At 45.4% G+C, this 25,223-nt stretch overlaps 1 protein-coding gene across 1 annotated transcript in view; it reads right to left on the bottom strand.

Annotated features, from left to right (window-relative positions):
- Positions 1-25,223, bottom strand: part of AVEN (apoptosis and caspase activation inhibitor) — a 510,520-nt gene that overhangs the window by 18,119 nt on the left and 467,178 nt on the right. The window contains exon 3 of the mRNA XM_044272420.1: positions 16,958-17,028. Within this exon, the coding sequence (XP_044128355.1) occupies positions 16,958-17,028 (71 nt within the window). The remainder of the gene's footprint in view (positions 1-16,957; positions 17,029-25,223) is intronic.

Raw genomic sequence — 25,223 nt, 5'->3', positions numbered from 1 at the left:
ATGCAGGACAGTGGTGTGCCAGTGGTAGATTGTTATTACACAGTACAATCTGCCGCCGGCAAATCCAGATCTTTCAGCATGCTGTAAGATCTGAATTGCCCGATGAATGAGCTTCATTGCTCGTTCACTGGGCAATCGGAGGCAGTATTCGGGTTCATGCACACAAAGTATTTTTCTTCCACTTCCATTCCGTTTTTTTTACAGACCCGTATACAGAACCATTCCTTTCAATGGGTCTTGAAAAATAAACGGAAATTACTTCATGTGCATTTCCTTTCCCCACGTCTGCATGTCCGTTCCGCCAAAAAAAGAAAATAGAACATGTCCTGATCTTGTATGTTTTGCGGACAAGGACAGGCATTGTTACAATGGATCCACAAAAATATGGATGCAACACCGACATCACACGGATGTCATCCTTTATTTTTATGCAGATCCCTCTTTTGTGGACCGCAAAATACATACAGTTGTGTGCATGAGTCCTTAGACAGCCAGATTATTTATAGGAATGCTCGTTATCTATTATAGGGCAGAAAATCTGCCCGTCTAATATGCCGGTTAGAACTGCTCCAAATTCCATACAGTACCTATTGCTGTAAGCCTTCATATGTCTATTGGGCTGTAGCTTTACCTTATTATTATCCAATAAAAGGAAAATTAGGATGGGCAGGGCAATCAAATTGGCGTACATTACACCCCATTTATCAACTTATGTTTGGCTTAAAAGGAACAAACTGTAGCGGAAGAATAAACCTACTTATGTGGTAGTAAAAAGTCACACTGCACACCAGAAAGATGCAACTTTTAGTCAAAAAGTCACATGTCCGAACAGAAAAAACAACTATGTTAAAATATAAATAGTGGTATAGATTTTAAAGTTTAAAAATCAGCATAGCACTTGTCTAACCAACTGTATGTGCGTTCCCAAAACACAGATACATTTGAAATAGATGTAGAAGAAGAGACGAGATCAGCTCATTACCTTCCTGTCAGCAGTTCAGAGCAAACAGACATCATATTCTGACGTCATCACGTCACGAGTATGAGGCAAACGTCGCAATTTTGTCATTAAAATGTCGCAAATCAACCTCTAAAAGTTGCACATTCTGCTGCTTTGGGACGGCTGATAAAATGTCGTATTTAGATTTTTAGCATTAAAAAGAGTATTTTTCTGCCGCAAAACTCGCCATTATTGAGAATTGTCCCTCAATAAGTTATATAAACAGATTGGGACCCCTCCTGGAGCAAATTTGTTATTTATTTCATGTTTTTTTCCCTTCTTCCTCTCCTTCCTGGGTACGGAGGGTAGATTTATATGTTAGTTTGCCTACCTGTAGGGATGAGCGAACCCGAACTGTATAGTTCGGGTTCGTACCGAATTTTGGGGTGTCCGTGACACGGACCCGAACATTTTCGTAAAAGTCCGGGTTCGGTGTTCGTCGCTTTTTGAAAGGCTGCAAAGCAGCCAATCAACAAGCGTCATACTACTTGCCCCAAGAGGCCATCACAGCCATGCCTACTATTGGCATGGCTGTGATTGGCCAGTGCAGCATGTGACCCAGCCTCTATTTAAGCTGGAGTCACGTAGCACGGCCCGTCACTCTGCTCTGATCAGTGTAGGCCAGGGGCGTCGTTAGGTCAAAACATTCGGGGCTTCAGCCCCGGATGTTTTGACCAGTGCCCGAATGTATTGCTGGCAGTGCACTGGCAGGGCCGACCAGCGCTCTGACTCTCCTGCGCTACACCGGCCCTGCCGCTCATGTCCTAATCCGCCTGCCCTGTGCCTGCAGAGTGCAGACTTAACTTGAAAAATCATCCCCAGATTCTGCAGCCGGCCGCTCATCTCGGCGATTCCTACTGCAGCTCTGCCTCCGGTAACAGCAGGCAGCGCGGGGCTGCGCTTGCTCACTGACGTCAGGCGTCTGCTCCTCCCACTAGGCGGCGCAGGCGCGTGACGTCAGTGAGGGAGCACCGCCCGCACTGCCTGGAGGCTGGAGCTGACTAGCTGAATAAAACTAGAGAGAGACTCTCTGACTGGGTAAGACTAGGTCACTATCACTATGAGCAGTTGTACACTCCTGTGAGTGGAGGGGGATCTGTGGTGGATGGCACAGTTATGGGGAGGGCTGGGGGATCTTTGGATGGCACAGTTATGGGGAGGGCTGGGGGATCTGTGGATGGCACAGTTATGGGGAGGGGGGATCTGTGGGTGGCACCTTTATGGGGAGGGGGGATCTGTGGATGGCACCTTTATGGGGAGGGGGGATCTGTGGATGGCACCGTTATGGGGAGGGGGGATCTGTGGATGGCACCGTTATGGGGAGGGGGATCTGTGGATGGCACCGTTATGGGGAGGGAGATCTGTGGATGGCACCGTTATGGGGAGGGGAGATCTGTGGATGGCACCGTTATGGGGAGGGGGGATCTGTGGATGGCACCGTTATGGGGAGGGGGGATCTGTGGATGGCACCTTTATGGGGAGGGGGGATCTGTGGATGGCACCATTATGGGGAGGGGGGATCTATGGATAGCACCGTTATGGGGAGGGGGGATCTGTGGATAGCACCGTTATGGGGAGGGGGATCTGTGGATGACACTGTTATGGGGAGGGGGGATCTGTGGATGGCACCGTTATGGGGAGGGGGATCTGTGGATAGCACCGTTATGGGGAGGGGGATCTGTGGATGGCACCGTTATGGGGAGGGGGATCTGTGGATGGCACCGTTATGGGGAGGGGGATCTATGGATGGCACCGTTATGGGGAGGGGGATCTGTGGATGGCACCGTTATGGGGAGGGGGATCTGTGGATGGCACCGTTATGGGGAGGGGGATCTGTGGATGGCACCGTTATGGGGAGGGGGATCTGTGGATGGCACCGTCATGGGGAGGGGGGTCTGTGGATGGCACCGTTATGGGGAGGGGGATCTGTGGATGGCACCGTTATGGGGAGGGGGATCTGTGGATGGCACTGTTATGGGGAGGGGGTCTGTGGATGGCACTGTTATGGGGAGGGGGATCTGTGGGGTTGCCCAGATGGCTAGGCCTTTCACTGTAGTTATTAACCCCATTCAGCAGTCCCCCATTCACTGAAGGGGGGACTACTGAAAGGGGTTATTATGACCACTGTGAAGGCCCCTCACCCTTTTGATGGCGATGAGGGAGTGGCTTCATGGGATGGGGCGTGGCTTCATGGGATGGGGGCGTGGTTTCACGTGGGCTTGTGCCCCGGATGTCTTCAGACCCTAGCAACGCCCCTGGTGTAGGCAATGGTTGCAGCTGCTGCTGTTAGGGCGAGATTAGGCAGTGATTAACTCATCAAAAACACTTAATTCAGTGATCGATCTACAGCTGTGGATCATTGAACTGCTGCTATTTAATTGCTTACTGTTTTTAGGCTGCCCAGAGCGTTTTTCAGTCACTTTTTTTCTGGGTTGATCGGCTGCCATTTTGTGTTTTGTGGTGCGCCAGCACAAGCTGCCACCAAGTCCATTTAACCATCAATAGTGTGGTTATTTTTTTGATATATCCTACATCAGGGGCTTGGCTGTGCTTGCTATTTTATTGAGGGGTGAAATACAATTGCCAAAATAGCAGTACCCTAAATCTGGTGTTTCAGCTGTGGCTAGCCAATTGTAATACTGTCTGCTGTCTGGCAAAAGATATATTTTTGTTCTGGGTTGAAATACAATTCCCAACTTAGCAATTCCCTAAATCAGTGGTTTCTGCTGTATCAGGCCAAGTTTAAATCTATCCATAAAAGGGTATATTAGATTGAAGGTGCGGATAGTGTCATCCTCAATAACTTCACACGCTACCGTGCATTTCCAAGTCTAATTCTGTCCGTAAACATATACCTGTCATCCAGCGCCTAAATAATAGGCCTAAAATTTATATTCAGCTGATTCTGTGTTTATTGCTGAGGCTGGTCAATTCATTTAGTGTCCGCCAAAGCACAGTTTTTGTTCTGGGTTGAAATACAATTCCCAACTTAGCAATTCCCTAAATCTGTGGTTTCTGCTGTATCAGGCCAACTTTAAATCTATCCATAAAAGGGTATATTAGATTGAAGGTGCGGATAGGGTCATCCTCAATAACTTCACACGTAACCGTGCATTTCCAAGTCTAATTCTGTCCGTAAACGTATACCTGTCATCCAGCGCCTAAATAATAGGCCTAAAATTTATATTTAGCTAAATCTGTGTTTATTGCTGAGGCTGGTCAATTCATTTAGTGTCCGCCAAAGCACAGTTTTTGTTCTGAGTTGAAATACAATTCCCAACTTAGCAATTCCCTAAATCAGTGGTTTCTGCTTTATCAGGCCAAGTTTAAATCGATCCATAAAAGGGTATATTAGATTGAAGGTGCGGATAGTGTCATCTTCAATAACTTCACACGCTACCGTGCATTTCCAAGTTTAATTCTGTCCGCAAATGTATACCTGTCACCCAGCGCCTAAATAATAGGCCTACAATTTATATTCAGCTAAATCTGTGGTTATTGCTGTTGCTGGTCAAGTTACTTTGTGTCCGTCAAAGCACAGTTTTTGTTCTGGGTTGAAATACAATTCCCAACTTAGCAATTCCCTAAATTAGTGGTTTCTGCTGTATCAGGCCTACTTTAAATCTATCCATAAAAGGGTATATTAGATTGAAGGTGCTGACAGGGTCCTCCACAATAGCTTCACACGCTACCATGCATTTCCAAGTCTAATTCTGTCCGTAAACGTATACCTGTCATCCAGCGCCTAAATACTAGGCCTACAATTTATATTCAGCTAAATCTGTCGTTACTGCTGTGCCTGTATTAGTGTAATATGGTACCTAAATAGATAGCCAGATAGTGTTAGGTGTCTGTAAAAAAAGGCCTGAATTTGAATTCAATACATTGGGCCAAATAACTTTTTTTCTTATTGTGGTGAACGGTAACAATGAGGAAAACATCTAGTAAGGGACGCGGACATGGTCGTGGTGGTGTTAGTGGACCCTCTGGTGCTGGGAGAGGACGTGGCCGTTCTGCCACAGCCACACGTCTTAGTGTACCAACTACCTCAGGTCCCAGTAGCCGCCAGAATTTACAGCGATATTTGGTGGGGCCCAATGCTGTTCTAAGGATGGTAAGGCCTTAGCAGGTACAGGCATTAGTCAATTGGGTGGCCGACAGTGGATCCAGCACGTTTACATTATCTCCCACCCAGTCTTCTGCAGAAAGCGCACAGATGGCGCCTGAAAACCAAGCCCATCAGTCTGTCACATCACCCCCATGCATATCAGGGAAACTGTCTGAGCCTCAAGTTATGCAGCAGTCTCTTATGCTGTTTGAAGACTCTGCTGGCAGGGTTTCCCAAGGGCATCCACCTAGCCCTTCCCCAGTGGTGGAAGACATAGAATGCACTGACGCACAACCACTTATGTTTCCTGATGATGAGGACATGGGAATACCACCTCAGCATGTCTCTGATGATGACGAAACACAGGTGCCAACTGCTGCTTCTTTCTGCAGTGTGCAGACTGAACAGGAGGTTAGGGAGGAAGACTGGGTGGAAGACGATGCAGGGGACGATGAGGTCCTAGACCCCACATGGAATGAAGGTCGTGCCACTGACTTTCACAGTTCGGAGGCAGTGGTGAGACCGAGCCAACAGCGTAGCAAAAGAGGGAGCAGTGGGCAAAAGCAGAACACCCGCTGCCAAGAGACTCCGCCTGCTACTGACCGCCGCCATCTGGGACCGAGCACCCCAAAGCAGCTTCAAGGAGTTCCCTGGCATGGCACTTCTTCAAACAATGTGCTGACGACAAGACCCGAGTGGTTTGCACGCTGTGCCATCAGAGCCTGAAGTGAGGCATTAATGTTCTGAACCTTAGCACAACCTGCATGACCAGGCACCTGCATGCAAAGCATGAACTGCAGTGGAGTAAACACCTTAAAAACAAGGAACTCACTCAGGCTCCCCCTGCTACCTCTTCTGCTGCTGCCGCGTCGGCCTCTTCCTCCGCCTCTGGAGGAACGTTGGCACCTGCCACCCAGCAAACATCGGATGTACCACCAACACCACCACCACCTCCGTCACCAAGCATCTCAACCATGTCACACGGCAGCGTTCAGCTCTCCATCTCACAAACATTTGAGAGAAAGCGTAAATTCCCACCTAGCCACCCTCGATCCCTGGCCCTGAATGCCAGCATTTCTAAACTACTGGCCTATGAAATGCTGTCATTCAGGCTGGTGGACACAGACAGCTTCAAACAGCTCATGTCGCTTGCTGTCCCACAGTATGTTGTTCCCAGCCGCCACTACTTCTCCAAGAGAGCCGTGCCTTCCCTGCACAACCAAGTATCCGATAAAATCAAGTGTGCACTGCGCAACGCCATCTGTAGCAAGGTCCACCTAACCACAGATACGTGGACCAGTAAGCACGGCCAGGGACGCTATATCTCCCTAACTGCACACTGGGTAACTGTAGTGGCGGCTGGGCCCCAGGCGGAGAGCTGTTTGGCGCACGTCCTTCCGCCGCCAAGGATCGCAGGGCAACATTCTTTGCCTCCTGTTGCCCCCTCCTCCTACTCGGCTTCCTCCTCCTCTTCTTCCACCTGCTCATCCAGTCAGCCACACACCTTCACCACCAACTTCAGCACAGCCCGGGGTAAACGTCAGCAGGCCATTCTGAAACTCATATGTTTGGGGGACAGGCCCCACACCGCACAGGAGTTGTGGCGGGGTATAGAACAACAGACCGACGAGTGGTTGCTGCCAGTGAGCCTCAAGCCCGGCCTGGTGGTGTGCGATAATGGGCGAAATCTCGTTGCAGCTCTGGGACTATCCGGTTTGACGCACATCCCTTGCCTGGCGCATGTGCTGAATTTGGTGGTGCAGAAGTTCGCGCTTCCGGCGTTCACATCCTGCCGCTGCTCGCCTGTCTGCGCTACAGCGTAACTTCGGCCTTCCCGCTCACCGCCTCATATGCGACGTACCCACCAGGTGGAACTCCACCTTGCACATGTGGACAGACTGTGCGAGCAGCAGCAGGCCATAGTGGAGTTTCAGCTGCAGCACGCATGGGTCAGTCGCACTGCGAAACAGCACCACTTCACCACCAATGACTGGGCCTCCATGCGAGACCTGTGTGCCCTGTTGCGCTGTTTCGAGTACTCCACCAACATGGCCAGTGGCGATGACGCCGTTATCAGCGTTACAATACCACTTCTATGTCTCCTTGAGAAAACACTTAGGGCGATGATGGAAGAGGAGGTGGCCCAGGAGGAGGAGGAGGAGGAGGAGGAGGAGGAAGAGGGGTCATTTTTAGCACTTTCAGGCCAGTCTCTTAGAAGTGACTCAGAGGGAGGTTTTTTGCAACAACAGAGGCCAGGTACAAATGTGGCCAGCCAGGGCCCACTACTGGAGGACAAAGATGAGGAGGAGGTGGAGGAGGATGAGGATGAAGCATGTTTACAGCGGGGTGGCACCCAACGCAGCTCGGGCCCATCACTGGTGTGTGGCTGGGGGAAACGCAGGACGATGACGATACGCCTCCCACAGAGGACAGCTTGTCCTTACCTCTGGGCAGCCTGGCACACATGAGCGACTACATGCTGCAGTGCCTGCGCAACGACAGCAGAGTTGCCCACATTTTAACGTGTGCGGACTACTGGGTTGCCACCCTGCTGGATCCATGGTACAAAGACAATGTGCCCACCTTACTATCTGCACTGGAGCGTGATAGGAAGATGCGCGAGTACAAGCGCACATTGGTAGACGCGCTACTGAGAGCATTCCCAAATGTCACAGGGGAACAAGTGGAAGCCCAAGGCGAAGGTAGAGGAGGAGCAAGAGGTCGCCAACCCAGCTGTGTCACGGCCAGCTCCTCTGAGGGCAGGGTTAGCATGGCAGAGATGTGGAAAAGTTTTGTCAACACGCCACAGCTAACTGCACCACCACCTGATACGCAACGTGTTAGCAGGAGGCAACATTTCACTAACATGGTGGAACAGTACGTGTGCACACCCCTCCACGTACTGACTGATGCTTCGGCCCCATTCAACTTCTGGGTCTCAAAATTGTCCACGTGGCCAGAGCTAGCCTTTTATGCCTTGGAGGTGCTGGGACCTCTCTCTCCTCTGTCTGGGTGCCGGGGCCTAAATATATGACAATGGACTGTTCCAGTTTTGGATGACGTGAAGCCTGATTCTCTGCTATGACATGAAGACTGATTCTCTGCTGACATGAAGCCTCAATCTCTGTTATGGGACCACTCTCCTCTGTCTGGGTGCCAGGGCCTAAATATATGACAATGGACTGTTCCAGTTTTGGCTGACGTGAAGCCTGATTCTCTGCTATGACATGAAGACTGATTCTCTGCTGACATGAAGCCTGAATCTCTGTTATGGGACCTCTCTCCTCTGTCTGGGTGCCGGGGCCTAAATATATGACAATGGACTGTTCCAGTTTTGGCTGACGTGAAGCCTGATTCTCTGCTATGACATGAAGACTGATTCTCTGCTGACATGAAGCCTGAATCTCTGTTATGGGACCTCTCTCCTCTGTCTGAGTGCCGGGGCCTAAATATATGACAATGGACTGTTCCAGTGTTGGCTGACGTGAAGCCTGATTCTCTGCTGACATGAAGCCTGAATTTCAGTTATGGGACCTCTCTCTTCTGTCTGGGTGCCGGGGTCTAAATATCTGACAGTGGCCTGTTCCAGTGGTGGGTGACATGAAGCCTGATTCTCTGCTATGGGACCTCTCTCCAATTGATATTGGTAATTTTTAATTATTTTATTTTAATTTTAATTCATTTCCCTATCCACATTTGTTTGCAGGGGATTTAACTACATTTTGCTGCCTTTTGCAGCCCTCTAGCCCTTTCCTGGGCTGTTTTACAGCCTTTTTAGTGCCGAAAAGTTCGGGTCCCCATTGACTTCAATGGGGTTCGGGTTCGGGACGAAGTTCGGGTCGGGTTCGGATCCCGAACATTTCCGGGAAGTTCGGCCGAACTTCTCGAACCCGAACATCCAGGTGTTCGCTCAACTCTACCTACCTGTTGTTGGTGAATAAATACCAGAAAAGTCCGGATCTGGGGATTGCGAGCCGCAAAATACATATGGTCATGTGCAAAATGCCTTAATTTTTGCTATACCTGATAGCTAATTGTATAAATAATTGCTCACAAATTGCTACTATTTACTATAAAGGGATGCATTTAGAAGACTGAGAAAAGGGGTTTGGCAGCAGATAGCTGTTGGCCGACAGCTATTGATTGTATGTGGCTGCCTTAAAGGTATTCATACTCATAGTGGTGGGGGATCTATTAGGGCCCAGTCACACAACAGTATTTTTCTGTCACCATCCGTTCCGTAATTTTGCGGATTGAATGCCGAACTATTCATTTCAATGGAGCCGCAAAAGATGCAGACAGCACACAGTGTGCTGTCCACATTTTGCACTTCTGTTTCCCAAAAATATAGGACCTATTTCTGTGTCCTATTTCTGTCCATTTTGCGGACAAGAATAGGCATTTCTATCACAGGGAAGGATGCTCCGATCCGCAAAATGAGGAATACACATGACAGGTATCCGTATTTTGCAGATCCGCAATTTGTGGTCCGCAAAAAACGAATCTGGTCGTGTGAGTCATAACGCCTTTTGGCTACCAAGCCTGTCCTCCACTGAATAATCTGATCCCATTTTTGGCATGAAATATGCATGGCAGGGTAAAGTAAGAAATGTAATATTGTGATATGCAACAGGATGATTAGCGATCCTGTCCCCTTTTTACTTTTGTCTTCTTTATTTACAAGTTTAGTTTTTCAGAAAAACCCCTCCTGACTGGAGAAGTCCATACGGCGCCTCCAGGTTTCAGACGCACCTGTTTGCTTCATTTGCTGAGTGAGAAGTGTAAAGCATGACTGTTGTCATAGAAACATTTTACCCTCGACTACAGGGAGTGATGTGCGGCGGACCAACACGGACCCCTCTGATCTGTGACAATTTCGTAAAGCATTTAATTCTCAGCACAGGGGTTATCGAGATGTTCCCACAATGCAGTGATTTACAGAATATATCATAATTGTAGCTTTTCAATGAAATTGGATGTCACACGTGAATGTACATATTTTCACAACAACGGTCCCATGGTATACAGTCTGATATAAACGAGTGGATCAGATTCGTTACAATGTCCGTATTAATATAGTAATATTTGAGCTCAGGTTCTCGTTGGATCTTACATTTATTTACTTACAGTTTTTCTCCTTCGTGTTTTCACTGAGCTGTATATCAAGGAAAAGTTTTACCCTTCTCTCCTCATTAGTATATGTCAACCCAAGAGTACAAGTACATCTCCTGATTGCATATGAACATTTTTAATTTAACAGGAAAGATACATTTTCAAGGTAAAAATGAATAATAACGATATTAATAACTGAGGGTGCTTGGCTTAGAAAAGGAGTCACACAAGTTATATGGTGATCAACAAAGAAGTGGGACATGAAAAGCACAGACGCTCTTCAGTTTTTGTAATGCATATTTGACCTCTGGTTTTCACCCTTTCACCACTTCACCCAGGAAGTGTCCCAACAGGAGTGGCAAGGGAGACACAAATTTTAACATAATTTTCTGTCATTTATTCATCAACATACACCAAGAACGGAGCGGGGAAGGCGCTGGCCCAGAGGACCCCAGGTCCGGCCACCACCAAGCGCTCTCCCCATAGTAGTAAATGGGAGTGCACCGCGCTTGCGCAGCCACCGCTCCCATTCATTTCTATGGGGCCAGCGCTTGCCTATTTTTGGCAGCCCCATAGAAATGAATGGAGGGTGCTGCGCATGCATAGTGTGCCCTCCAAAACTTTTGGGGCTCCATTCTCTGTGTATGTAAGGGTCCCAGAGTTGCACCTATCAGACAATGGGGGCATATCCTAGCGATATGCCCCCATTGTCTGAGATGGGAAAAACCCTTTAATATCCAAGTTGTTCCCTAATTTTGAATTCTTCATTATTGTTTTGTTATCTTTTCAAATTACTTTTACATTACCGACTTTACAGGCGTGAACATACTCAAGAGGTTTGCAGCCATAAAATCTGAATATTGGCTGCCTCCATGTATAATCTGTGTAAACAAGCCAACATAAATGTTGATTGTTTGGTCTTTATTCCCCATTCAGAATTTTCCTATTACAAAGGATTTGCTTCCCATAATGACGCATATTTCTTTACAAACAGCAGAGCAAGGATTTAATATTGAGGCATTAATAATGTAAGAGACAATCTATTCCTAGTAGGACTAATTCTTATGTATGTTATTGGCTTTATTGAAGACATTCTATTGGATATAAAGTAACTCCGGTTTATTTCGTTTGTTCCCTGTCACTTAAGTTTTTCTGTTCATCTATGAAGGAAATCAGAATACAATTCAGATGCCAATGTTTTATCACCCCAGATACATGTGGTTATTTGTCAGAAACCGCTTAAAAAAAGTATTAAAACTCAAATGTCATGTCGAAAATGGAGTCCGACCTGCAAGCAGCATGTTAAAGAAACTGAGGAGCCAAGATTGATATGCAGCTTTTTAGGAAAAGTATAATTATATTCTATACATTTTAAACTTGTTAGAAGCTGTCTAAAAGGGAAAAAAAGGCACACAAAGCCTGGTTACTGACAAATCTGTTCTTCTAAAGAAAGATCGCTTACTGTGAACCATGCATTGAGAAAAATTAGAGATGCATGTATACCAATCCATTGTTAAACAAAGGATCTACAAATGAAAAAAAAAAAAAAAAAAAAAAAAGGACTATTGCTACTCTATCTTCCTAATTGTATTTATCCTATTAACATTAATAATAAAGGTGCACTACTGTGGATGCAAACAGCCAAATCTGACTAAACCCTCAAACGGGCGTTAAAATTTAGAATTTAGCCTTATATTAAAGGACATATCTGAGCCCGAGCACCGCGCCAAGGTATCTTAAGTAGCTTGGGACCTAACGCTAACCTACCTGTGCCATATGGGCAATACCAGGAGCCAGTGGGCAAATTACAGGAGCGTAAGGTCAGACTGACAGCAAACTCCCAGTTACCTCTAGCATGCAGCTATGCTTGCAATGGGAGGAGGCTGTGAGTGCCACCCAAGACTGACTGATAAGGCCCAGGCCTCACAGGTGCACCTAAATGTTGCCTGTGGATGAGAATCAGGCACAAAATTAAATTTGGAGTTTATATACCTCCAAGCATATCTATATACAAACTAAAAAAAATGGTGTGGTGTTAAAAGGCAGGAAGTGCTCAACCCCATGTGCAGTTGTGCATCTATACCCAGGGGAGCAGATCCTGCACTTGTGGCCTGTTGCTAATGGCGATCCCCAGCAAAAATGCATACAGTGGAGGATGCCTGCACCGGACCACAAGTACCACAAAAAGACATCCTACACAAGATAGAAAAATGCAACATTCAGGTGCACCTGTGAGGCCTGGACGTTATCAGTCAGTCTTGGGTGGGACTTACAGCCTCCTCCCTCCTCCCATTGCAAGCATGGCTGCATGCTGGAGGTAACTGGGAGTTGGAGTTGGTGAGTCAGACCTTACGTTCCTGTAATTTGCCCACTGGCTGCTGGTATTGCCCATACGGCACAGGTAGGTTAGCGTTAGGTCCCGAGCTACTTAAGATATCTTGGCGCGGTACTCGGGCTCAGATATGTCCTTAATATAAGGGTATATTGGCTAAATTCTCAATTTTAACACCCGTTTGAGGGTTTAGTCAGATTTGGTTGTTTGCATCCACAGTAGTGCACCTTTCTTATTAATGTTTATTTCATATAGCTATTTACATCCACACATTTTTCTATCTTGTGTAGGATGTCTTTTTGTGGTACTTGTGGTTCGCTGCGGGCATCCTCCACTGTATGCAATTTTTTCTGGGGATCGCCATTAGCAACAGGCCACAAGTGCAGGATCTGCTCCCCTGGGTATAGATGCACAACTACACATGGGGTTGAGCACTTCCCTTTAACACCAGGCCATTTTTTGTAGATTGTATATATATCCTGTTAAGATTACCCTAAAACTGCCGCCTCATATCATCACAATGTTCTACAATGCTTCTGGGACGATGTTCTATGGACAAATGAGACAAAAGTGCAACTTTTTAGCAAGATGCACAATGCTATGTGGAGGGAAAAAAAAAACTGCACACAAACATCAAAACGTCATCCAAACTGTCTCCCCTGAGGGCTCCCCTGCATAACGGAAACGGGACGGATCAGTAATGCAGGCCATAGACTTCTATTATGACGGAATGAATAGCGGAATGCCTCTAAAGGCATTCCGCTATGCATTCCGTCATAGAATTGCGTTATGGTCCGTGGTAACAGAATCCATCAGGCAATTCACCTTTTACAAAGTGTGAATGAATTTCAAAATATGAAATTCGCTCATCTCTAATGAGTATAACTGAGAAGCAGAAAAAACTACAGCATTTGAAAGCAATACCCGTCTAATGAATATGTCCACAGTCTAACCAAATCCATATATTAATATTTATACAGAGAGCCCCGCCTCGGCATAGTACAGTCACAGAGAGCTGCCCATCAACCTTCCGCATTTCTGAAATGATCACCGGCATCCTATTAGTATGCAGCTGCATCATGAAGTGAAATGCTAAGTAATGCAGACAGAACCTCTGGGATTAAAGGCGACAGCTAACTGTCCCTCAGCTGCGCTTTTAAAGTTCACCGTGTCTCGGGTGAGAATTAAAGCTCATGATACATGCAGCTGCTTATCTGCAGCCACTTCTACAGCAAGACATGGACATTCCTGGAACTCCGTAACACAAGCCACCAAAGTCAGCAGAGCGGCGGCTAATGATTGCAGATTACAGATCACATCTAATTTCTCTAACCATCACTTGAATCCCTGCCACTTGGCTGTCATATGGTCTTATCTCCTGGCACACAGCTCCGAACACACCTGGCTTCTTGCTACATTATAGTTCACAGGAAAGCTTTAGAAGGCTCCGCAATTCACTCTCTTCCAAGCGGTCTGTGAGAATTAGAGTACAGTAATCAAGATGTGGAATCATCCTTAATGGGCATTCCAATTATGGAACGTTATTCCATATCCACAGGATAGGGGATGATTTATTAGATCGCGGGGACCCCCACTGATCACGAGAACAGGGGCCCCTCGAAATAATCGGAGCGCGGCCAGCCGGGTAAGCGTGCGGCTGCTCCATTCGTTTATGTGGTAGTTCTGGAGATAGCCAAGTACAACAGCCAATCTAATAGCTATCCCCTATGCTGTGAATAAGGGATAACTTTCTATATTTGGAATACCCCTTTAAATGGGTTTTCTGCTTTTTTTATATTGATGGTCTATTCTCAGAATAGGTCATCAATATCAGATTGGCGGGGGTGCCTGATCACCTGTTTGAAGAGAACGTAGCACTTGTACAAGCTCTGCCTTCTCTTTCAATGGTAACATTACATAGTGACATGCATGGGAAACTACCAATACTGCACACTCTTAAATAAAGCAGGGAACCTTCATTTTACTTTACTTTCAGTCACAAAAAATAAAAAATAATGTTTCAAAATAAAATCTGAAGGATGAAGGATCCAGGGGTATGACAAACTCTCCTGGTGACCAAGGTTTTACCACCCTTGGTCCTTAAAGTTCAGCATGATAGCGGTTAGATAATCAATAATTGTCCACTGCCTCCCACAACCAACCGGCAGCTTCACCTTAGAGGATATGAGGCATTACATGGTGAAACTCAGACATTTCAGTCCCTACATCAAAGTTCTTGGTTAGATAATAACATATGTCAAGAGAAAATGTTACCACCTACCACATATCAGATGATATAAGGAACTACATATGGCCTTAAAGGTGGTGTTAACCCCTGGAGGCTTTTTAGGCAGACCCCCAGCATAGCCGGACCAGTGGGGGGGAATCAGACTTACTTGATCTCCGCCGATAGATTCCGGCTCCTTCTCACCCACAGCTCCACATGTTAAAATCCAGTTTGACGTGGGTGACATGTTTACACAGGGGACCCGAGAGCTGTAGTGGAGCCAGGGGGCCAAGGACGGAACCTAGTGGCTGCTTCCAGGTCCAGCTCGAAAGGCCCCCAGGGGTAAACAACCCCTTTAAGCTTCAAGATATGAAAATTATATAGAGGAAATGTGAGGATCATTACGAAGGTTAGAGGTTTAGATGTTTAAAGGTTGCAGCCCCCCACATTCTAGCAGCTTGCGAGGTACCATGAGGCGAGCAAACATTTGTTAGGTAATGATAATTTTGATAGAAGGTATTCAAAATATGGTTTGAGACTGGCACTCCCACGTGTGAATGAAAACGTAATTATATCTAATATAATACACAATGGTTTATTTGGTAACACAAGATAAAACTGATCTTAAAATATAGCATACTAAATATAAGAACCCATGTAGTAGCTGCAGCAAATGTCCTTAATATAAAATAACTGGTGGAAAAATAAAAATAAATAAAAAAAGGGAAAAAGGGAAAAAAAAGTCCAATGTTGATGTCAAAAGTAAGAGGAGGGTAAGAAAAAGTAATAAAAATGGTAATAAAAATCCCCATACAAAGGGTTGATGAAAGGTTGGTAAAACACAGTTCTGGGCAGATCAACCCAATATACAGTACAGCATCTATAATTCGTGTATTTCTTACACCTGTCCCAGTCTCTTCACTGTATGTTTGGACTGGTTCACTTAGTATAAATCACAGGTACCTGTCCGATGTTATATTGTTGTGATGTGGCCGTAAGGAGAAAAGTCAGGTTTTACTCGCGGTATACTTTCTACGTCCGTGGCTTAAATTTCTCGGCGTCTCACCTTACTCGTGCGCTGCCGCTGTCTCTCAATCAATATGCCGAGATCTCGAGTTTGTCACGCGACCTTAGGTGGTGCTCGTAAGATGTGGACTTGCGATGCCCGAGTTTAGGTAGCCGGCATTGCGATCTTAGTTTTTTAGATCTCTATTCTTTTGGAGCGCTCCAATTCTTCTATTGGGATGTTGGCACATAGGCTTCTAGCCAGAATATCCGTTGGGAATATGATTGTGAAAAGCAAACGCGTTTCGGGGATCTCTTTCCCCTTCCTCAGTGGTCAATTCCCAACTTTATTTGATTCATTTTATACCTTTCTCCAGGAAAAACGCAAAACCTGATCTGGAATCACCGGAGTTGCATGTTTGTGGTTGGTATGCGTTTCTCATGCGATTTTTTTTTCATAAAGTGTTGCGTTTATGCCTGATGTTCTCCTTTCATCAGACCATGGGGGTAAATTAGGGGTGAAGTTGCTTTCTATTAAAATAGGTCAGAATTATTTCTGATCACATCAAGAACATTATATAAATTGTCCTGAGGGCTTCAGAGTATCGATGTTTTGACTTTAATACAAACATTACTGCACAATATTACATAAAACATCATCTCTATTTAATCTATCAGTTGTGTATGTTTCAATAGAGTGAATAACAAATAATGGTAAAGTGTCAGTGACATTGGTGACGTGAAGGGAATGGGTATTTTTCATCCTAGTATATAATCTAATGTGTCTTGTGAATCTGGTGTCAGGTTAAATCAGTGGTATATTGTGATATGAATAATAAAAAATGAAGATAATAATAGTGACATACCCAATTAAATTCTGACATTATTTGTAATATAACATATTTCTTCTCTTCATTAATAGTCTCGGAATAGAGTCTCAGAATGATAATTTTGATATAGACTGACCAATAAATGCTGATTTAATTAAATGGGTAATGGTGTTCATTTTCATTGTGATGGTGTGCCATAATGGGCATGGCTGGTCAAAAACAAGAGCCCCTGCCAGCAATATGAGCAGACGGTAGCCGCACCTGCGAGGAGGCACTAGTATAGAACAGAGACGAGTCCTGTGTACATAGCATCACTTCTGATACACACAGACAAGGGACTTACCTGTTTAATACTCAGATTCTCAGCAGCCCAGTCCTTTTCATCAGCAAATCGGAACTGAGTGAAGGAGTCCCCTAGAAGATAGAATAAAAAATATATATTTAGGATGTTTAAAACATCAGCAGATCTCAAAACAGTAAAATGTAACAAAATAATACATTTTTCTAAGAATTTGCCTAAAGATTGGTAGTATTAAATCTTAAATACATCGTAGTATGACAAGCTGGTGACCCACTTATTTATTCTTATGAATGAATAACGATATTTGTCTACAACCCACCCAAAAAATTATTGGTATCACGGAGTTGCCAGATTATCAGATATGACAGAATACTCAGTGATGGGTGGGTCTTTATAATAAAACCAAGAATTCCTCTAAAATGAATGTAATAATCAGAAGAATTTTCCAGAATATAAGACTAATGGCCTATTCTATAAGCCCCTTTACATGGCTCGATGTAGCAAGCGATTGTCAAGGAGGAAGCATTTACATGCAGCGATCTCCTTCAAGACAAAATAACTCCAGACACATTACTCAGCCTTCTCCACACAAATACATCTGCCATGATCACTTGCAATATTGAGAGTCTAGTGCAATGTATTTTACCAGAGGAGACTGAGTGATTTGTCTGGTTACATGACTCCCCATCAGTAGCCGTTTTATAGACAGGACCTCTGTGTGGGCAGCACAAAAGACTTGGCCAAATAGGGAGAATACCTTATGAATTAAAGGACATAGTGCAAAATATCTACAAAGACTGTATTAGTGTCACATAGTTATCTTACAAACACATTGATCAACAGTAGCCAGAAAGTGGCCAACCCCTTTAAGTCATTTACTGCTTCCAGCAGCTATATCGGACTTGTATATGTTAGGACTTTCTTTATCAGTGTTGGTCATCGAATTATTTTTCTTTAATCTTCACTTTTTTTTTTTTTCTTATTTTGAGATTACATGTTTTTTATACAGTTCTAGTCTAAAGTTAAATTTTTTTTCAATGTATAATAGTGGCCTTGGGACCACTTGATATTTTAACTTGAGGGACCACTTTATAGTCAGCCCACTGTAGGGGAAGCTAAGAAAGTGACGGCATACTCCAGGATTGCATCAATGTGTAAAAGTATGTTGTGAACTCCTCCCTAGAGTTGATAAAATTTTAGCCATTTAAAGGGAGTGTTTCATCAGAAAATGACCTATTGTTTAAAATTACCTTTCGATGTTAAATATTTTTTGGGGAGAATTTTTGTTTTTTCCCCATGTCACTATATATTTTTTTTAAACGTATGTAATCCTGCAATTTTCACCCTGGCCACTAGGCTTAAAATATTTTAAGACTTCCTAACATTTGGAAGCAGCTACATGGGCCATAGACACAATGGATAGGACCTCATTGACTTATATAGGAGCATTTACTAGGCTAGCTGTGTGACATGTGCAGAGGCAGGAGGGAGTAGATAAGCTGTGATATCACTGTCACGGCTGAGGATGGGGAAAACCCTCAGCCGTGCGATGCCAGAAGATGTTAATGGCTGCTCGGCCAGGACGACAGAATTAGGGAGCAGGTCACGTCCTAACGCATCCCTAATCCGACCCTAACTCCTAGCTGCATGGGCCGACCTTGAAGGTAGGAGGGCCCATGCTCAGGAACCTCGGATCCCTACTCACCCTCCGACCGATCCCTGAACTAGGAGTAGGGTAAGACGACCTGTTCCTTCTGGATACGGAGGAACAGGGGTCTCACTGGCCAAGCTGCAAGGAAGAGGGGAACACAAACAGATCTATGGATATGGCAGGTGAACTGCACTAGTTCCAGCCACATGCCACAGCCTTGCTGACTGGATCCCTGTGCTGGCAAGCTGATGTCCACACAATACAAATAAACACAGCACACACAGATCCACACACAGGAACCCAGATCCATAGCTGCACCAAATAACAAAAGGAAAACATCAACAGAACATCACATAAACTTAAACTTATGACCACAAGGGTGGCCCCCACTGGCAGGTGATATAACACAGGAGGCTACTCCAGCTAGCCATGGCTGAAGTACCCCTCAGACTGGAGATAAACACTGAGGCTTTATAGGCCCAAGTAATCACACCCACACAGGCACACCCAGTGATCACACACACAGAAGGGAATTAACCCTTCCAACACCAGGAAGTGTAGTGAGAGCACATAAAGGGAAATACACAGATACTCACTGCAGCTGTTACCGATGACAACGACATGTGTGGCAAACGTGTCCTGGGAGCCGGCCAAAAGGCAGAGACACTGCCACCACATGTACATTTAAACCTAACGTTGCCACGGGCAGCTACAGTGAAAGGAAAATGTCAGAGTGCACACCAAACATAAAACAGAGTGCACAGCAGACATTCAAAGTGCATACATACACGCACACAACTCCAAGGCAACCGCACACATACCTGTTGTCCGCGGCAACCGCACCTGAGGCAGACAGCAAAGTGCCCCCAGCTGCGGTTGACACAACAAACCAAACCGCGGGCAACTGTATGCGGCTCCCAAGGAGTCACGGCCATAAACATGGTCGTGACAATCACCTATTGTAAATGATACATCCTGTGTTATGTATACAAGGGTAGTTACCGTATTTTTTGCCCCATAAGATGCAGACTGCACTGTATTAGTGAGGAGGGGCTGTAGTAGGCGGGGAGAGCGGCGGGGCCGTGCAAGCACTGTACTCTGGCCCCGCCGCTCAGTATGTACTGTATTATACGTAGTGTTAATCATCATATCTAAACTGAATAATGATGCGCTCCCCATGTGTACCGTACTTACCGGTACACATGTCACGCTCCTGTAGTAAGCACTAGCAGCTAGCAGGCAGGGTGGGTGGCCGTAACTCACAGAGGTTACGTGCCTGCTCCGCCTACTTTATGAATGAAGCAGGCGGAGCAGGCACGTGACCTCCGTGAGTTACGGCCGCCCGGCCTGCCTGCTAGCTGCTAGTGCTTATTACAGGAGCGTGACATGTGTACCGGTAAGTACGGTACACATGGGGAGCGCATCATTATTTAGTTTAGATACCGTATGATGATTAACACTACGTATAATACAGTACATGCTGAGCGGCGGGGCCAGAGTACAGTGCTTGCACGGCCCGCCGCTCTCCCTGCCTACTACAGCCCCTCCCTAGGAATCTGTGGATGGCATTATGATGGGGATCTGTGGATGGGACTGTTATGGGGGGGGGGATCTGTGGATGACCCCCCTATCATAATGCCATCCACAGCTCCCCCCATAACAGTGTCATCCACAGATCCACCACCACATAACAGTGCCATCCACAGATCCCCCCATCATAATGCCATCCACAGATCCCCCCCCCTCATAATGCCATCCACAGACCCCTCCATAACAGTGCCATCCACAGATCCCCCACATAACAGTGCCATCCACAAATCCCCCACCCCATACCAGTGCATCATCCACAGAACCTGCATAATAGTGTCATGCACAGATTGCCATTAGTTCAAACCCACCAAAAGCACACCTTTTGGTTAAAAATGAATTTTTTCTCATTTTCCTCCTCAAAAACCTAGGTGCATCTTATAGGGCGAAAAATACGGTACTTGTTATTGTAATTCTTCCTTTGTTGATAATGGATACTGAAAAGTTATTTGTACAGAACAAGAAATCATAACCTATTATTAGCCCTAGTGGCCAGTGTGAGAATTGCAGGATTATAGCAAAAAAAATCCAAATATAGTGACATTTACATTTTTTTTTAACTCACCAAAAATTCTAAAACAAATATGTTTAACATAAAAAATGTGATTTAAATAATAAGTAATTTTCTGATGACACATTCCCTATAATATCTATAAAAGGGGATTATTAACTCAGAAAGTTGGAGCTCAAAGTGAAATAAATATATTTAAAAAAATATATAAAATCAAGCAGCAGATTTTTTCAGCGAGTTCAAGAATAGACATTCACTTTCAAGTGAGATGCAACTTTTGAAATGCGGGGTAAGGCCTCTTGCACACAAATGTATTTTCTTTCCGTGTCCGTCCCGTTTTTTGCAGACCGTATACGGAACAATTCATTTCAGTGGGTCCGCAAAAAAAAAGAAAAAATGGAAGGTACTCCGTGTGCATTCCGTTTCCATATTTCCGTTCCCCCAAAAAATAGAACATGTCCTATTATTGTCCGCATTATGGACAAGTATAGTAACTGTGCTATTAGGGGCCAGCTGTTCTGTTCCGTTTTTTGCAGATCCTGTGCAAGAGGCCTAAAAGGACAGCTTTATATTTTTACTGGTTCAACCAGAAGGTAGTCACTCTACATGTATATATATTTAAAAGGGATACTTCCAAATAAAAAATATTGCATATCAACAATCTCTATCTTTTATTTGGCGGGTGGATGGATTTCTGGGTATAATTACTACTTCCTGTCCTCGCTTTTTAACTTCCTCTTTGACTTGCAGTCTAAGGCTAGATGCACACTAGTGTTTACTGATCCGTCAGGATGCGGCATAGTCTGATGCTGCTGGAAAGGTGTCCAGCCTCATGAACTATAATATGCAAATATGCAGAGAAACCGCCAAATACCGCTGTGTCGGCAGTGTGAAAAAGGCCTTAAAGTGGTTTGGGGGGGCATTATAAGGGTTGGATAACCCCTTTAACTTTTTCAGGTAGAATATTCACTGTGACCAGAGAGAGACCCCCAGTAGCGACTCAATTATTACACTAATAAATACATATACAATCATACAACTAGCCTGAGATAGGAATACCCATGAACCTAAAGTCCCACACACAAGTATGTAATTCAGTCTAATCTTATCTGAAAAGGGGAAATGAATGGATTAAATGCTTCCAAGCTTCTTTATAGTAAACATCAGCCGGCTCTTTCCAGTATGTTATCATGTCTTTCCACAATCATTTGCTGCATAAAAAACACTTTACGCAAATCAAGCCTTGGAGCATTCGATTTAAGCCAGTGCGTCAAAATTAATGTCTTGGCAAAGAACAGGAAAATAATAAACATACAATATCTGGTGGGTGTCCACCCCGACAAGCCTGCAAATGACAATCTTCTGCTCATAAATGACCAGCTTTATGCTACATCTCATCAGCAATGCAGTTGCAAAGAGGAAGAGGAATAGAAGGTGCTATATGATAATAAACAAGGACTTGCAGGGCAGAAATCATTCATATTAATCCTCACCCTAGGTCATAGAGGAAGTATTGGGTCCAGTAGAGAACACTGCATACTGGGAGATAATTATAAAAACTAGTCCATGAGAACGAATTTGGTTACTGCTGTCATTTTCCTGGAGCAAGTTAGGATTGCTGACAAAATGGAACATCACTTTTCTGCTCCTATCCTGTGAGATTTTAGAGGAACATCCGGCCACAGAGCGTTTCCCAACACTTGGATCCCTGTCAGATGTTCCCCAAAAGACAGCTGCAGGAGGGGTAATTTCATCCTGCTCAAATATGTTTGGCAAAACAGTCCAAAATTCTGGGTTAGAATATTGCACTGAACTTGAACTGCAAAATACTTCAACCCCTTCACATGGGTTCTTAGATGGTAGGAATAGAAGTAGGGTTTTTGGGGGGAGATCTGTAAATCATGGATATAGACGATAGCCAAAGCCGAGTGCATGTTGCCAACACACCTCCAAGGCACCAAGGCAAACCTCATAAGACAAGCGGTCCCGGTACCCCATCCCCAATGCCCCAGAGGACGCAGCATCAGCAATTAAACATGTTGGAGGGGCAGTTTCTGATTTTTTTTTATTTTGGCTCTCTATATCTTTGGGTGAATAAATAAGACTGGATTGCAGCCATATCATCAATACAGAAAACTGTCAGCAGATCTCACCAAGTATAATGGGACACAATATCATAATGACCTATATACCATAGTCAAGTGGCTTTAATTGACTATTGGCGAGCGCAGAACACTACATGTGTTTTAATAATATGAAATGACATATACTTATACTGGTCCACTGGAAGTGAGGATGAGCCGACGCATGCCCAGTTTACTTTCAGCTATGAATGTGCGTCATTACACTGATCAGACAGCGCGCATGCACGGGATTTCGAGCTTCTGCACAAGTGAATAGGGGAGCGGCTACTGCGCTGAATAGAAGAAAACTGTTAGACGTCTCGCTGGACTCAAATCCGCTTATTAGCATCTTTGTGTGTATATTATGAGGCTAACCTAATCTGTCACACCAGTAAGTGAATAAATCTAAGGTACGTTTTAATAGTTAATGATTGTATATAATGAGTTATATTATAATCAAATACCTACAATCCGCGGATCCGCAAAAAACAGAAGCCGCCCATGTTGCCTTCCGGTGGAACGGAGCCACGGATGCGGACAGCACACGGAGTGCTGTCCGCATCTTTTGCGGCACCATTGAAGTGAATGGGTCTGCATTGGACCCGCCAAAACGGCGGCTCGGATGCGGACCCAAACAACGGTCGTGTGCATGAGGCCTAAGTCGAAGCGAAGGTTGTAGCTTTTGTTCTGTAAGTGTCACGCAATGCCGACGAGGCGCTCGCTCTCCTCAGCGCCGTCGGCGTCCCGCCTCTGTGCAGGAGCAAGGACGCGCACAGCGTCCTCGTCTCCTAGGTGATAGGGGGCGGGACAGACCGGCCACGCACGTCTCCTCCGCGGGGCCGGCGTCCTCAGTTCCCCCGGCAACCAGGGGAGGTCTGTATTCACTAGCGTGAGTCATGTGGCGCTGGCCACGTCACATGACCCCAGCTAGTCAGTATTTAACAGGCAGCCTGCTAACCACATGTTGCCTGTTAACTAGGTTCATTTGCGATTTTGTTACCGGGCATACTTACCTGTTCCTGTGTTGCCCGACGATCCTCTGCTGCTCCTCCTGTACTCCGCTGCTCTCCTGGTATTCTGACTCCCCCGCTTCCACTTGACGATTCTCTGCGGACTCATGTGGTACCTTATTACTCTCATGGTATTTAATCCCGGCTTCTCCTGACTATTCTCTTCTTACTCCTTTTGTACTTCGTTGCTCTTTTGGTATTGACCCAGTCCGTTCACTATCCGTTATTTGTCTTGTCTAGGACATATTCTAAGCTAGGGACTGCCCTCCAGCTGTCATTAGGACTTGCGAGGCAAGTAGGCAGGGCCAGGGGTGAGGGTGGAGCGCAGTGGTCGCTATCCTCCCCACTGTGTGTAGTGTAGTGTACGTGACCATTACAGTAAGGCTGTAGTTGTGGTTAGCATTGTGTTGTCGCATACCGTCCTGCTTAAGGTACTGTGGTTCAAGGTCGGATCTTTGACACTCTGTATAAGCTGGTTGATATACTGGATCACAGTTGTCACCTGTCTTGGGATGCTGATGGACATATTCTGAGACGTGCTGTGCTGGGTCTTGTTGATCCAGGTCTGGCCCAAGTATTTGGCTGCGTTTCTCAGATTCAGAGAACTCCAAGGCTTCTAGGAACTCTGCTTTTGCGACTGGGGCTTTTTTCTCGGCCGCGAGGTTTTCCAGTGACACTTGCAGAAGAACTCTCTCCTTTTCCATTGACGCTTGACGGCGTACTCTCTCTTCTTTCAGGCGTGCTCCCTCTTCTTCCAGTAACGCTTGGTGGCATACTTTCTCTTCTTCCGGTGACGCTTGCAGGCATACTCTCTCTTCTTCCAGTGACGCTTGCATGTGTACTCTCTCCTTTTCCATTGTTGCTTGCACGCATGCTCTTTCCGTTTCTTGATCTGCTTGCCTTAGCTTTAGGCCTCATGCACACGACCATTGTTGTTCCGTTCCGCAAAATGGGGTTTCGTTGTTCCGTGATCCGTTTCAGTTTTTGTTTCCGTGTGTCTTCCTTTATTTTTGGAGGATCACCAGACATGAGGAAAAGTAAAAAAAAAAGTCTAAGTCAAGTTTTCCATGCAAATGATAAGAAAAAAACGGACGCGGACAACAATCTTGTGTGCCTCCGCGTTTTTTCACCGTCCTATTGACTTGAATGGGTCTGCGAACCGTTTTCTGTGAAACAAATAGGACAGGTTATATTTTTTTGACGGACTGGAACCACGGATCACGGACACAGATGACAAACGGTGCATTAGCCGAGTTTTCAACTGACCCATTGAAAGTCAATGGGTCCGCAGAAAATCACGAAAAACGGAACAACGGACACGGAATGATACAACGGTCGTGTGCATGAGGCCTTAGTTGCATCTCTTGTGCAGCAAAGGAAGACCTTACTTTTGCAGCCTCAGCTTCTGCACAGGCAAGAGCAGCGC

This window comes from Bufo gargarizans, chromosome 11, assembly GCF_014858855.1.
Source record: "Bufo gargarizans isolate SCDJY-AF-19 chromosome 11, ASM1485885v1, whole genome shotgun sequence".
Classification (NCBI taxonomy): Eukaryota; Metazoa; Chordata; class Amphibia; order Anura; family Bufonidae; genus Bufo; species Bufo gargarizans.
The sequence above is the reverse complement of the archived record's forward strand: the minus strand, read 5'-3'. Positions and strand labels throughout refer to the sequence as shown.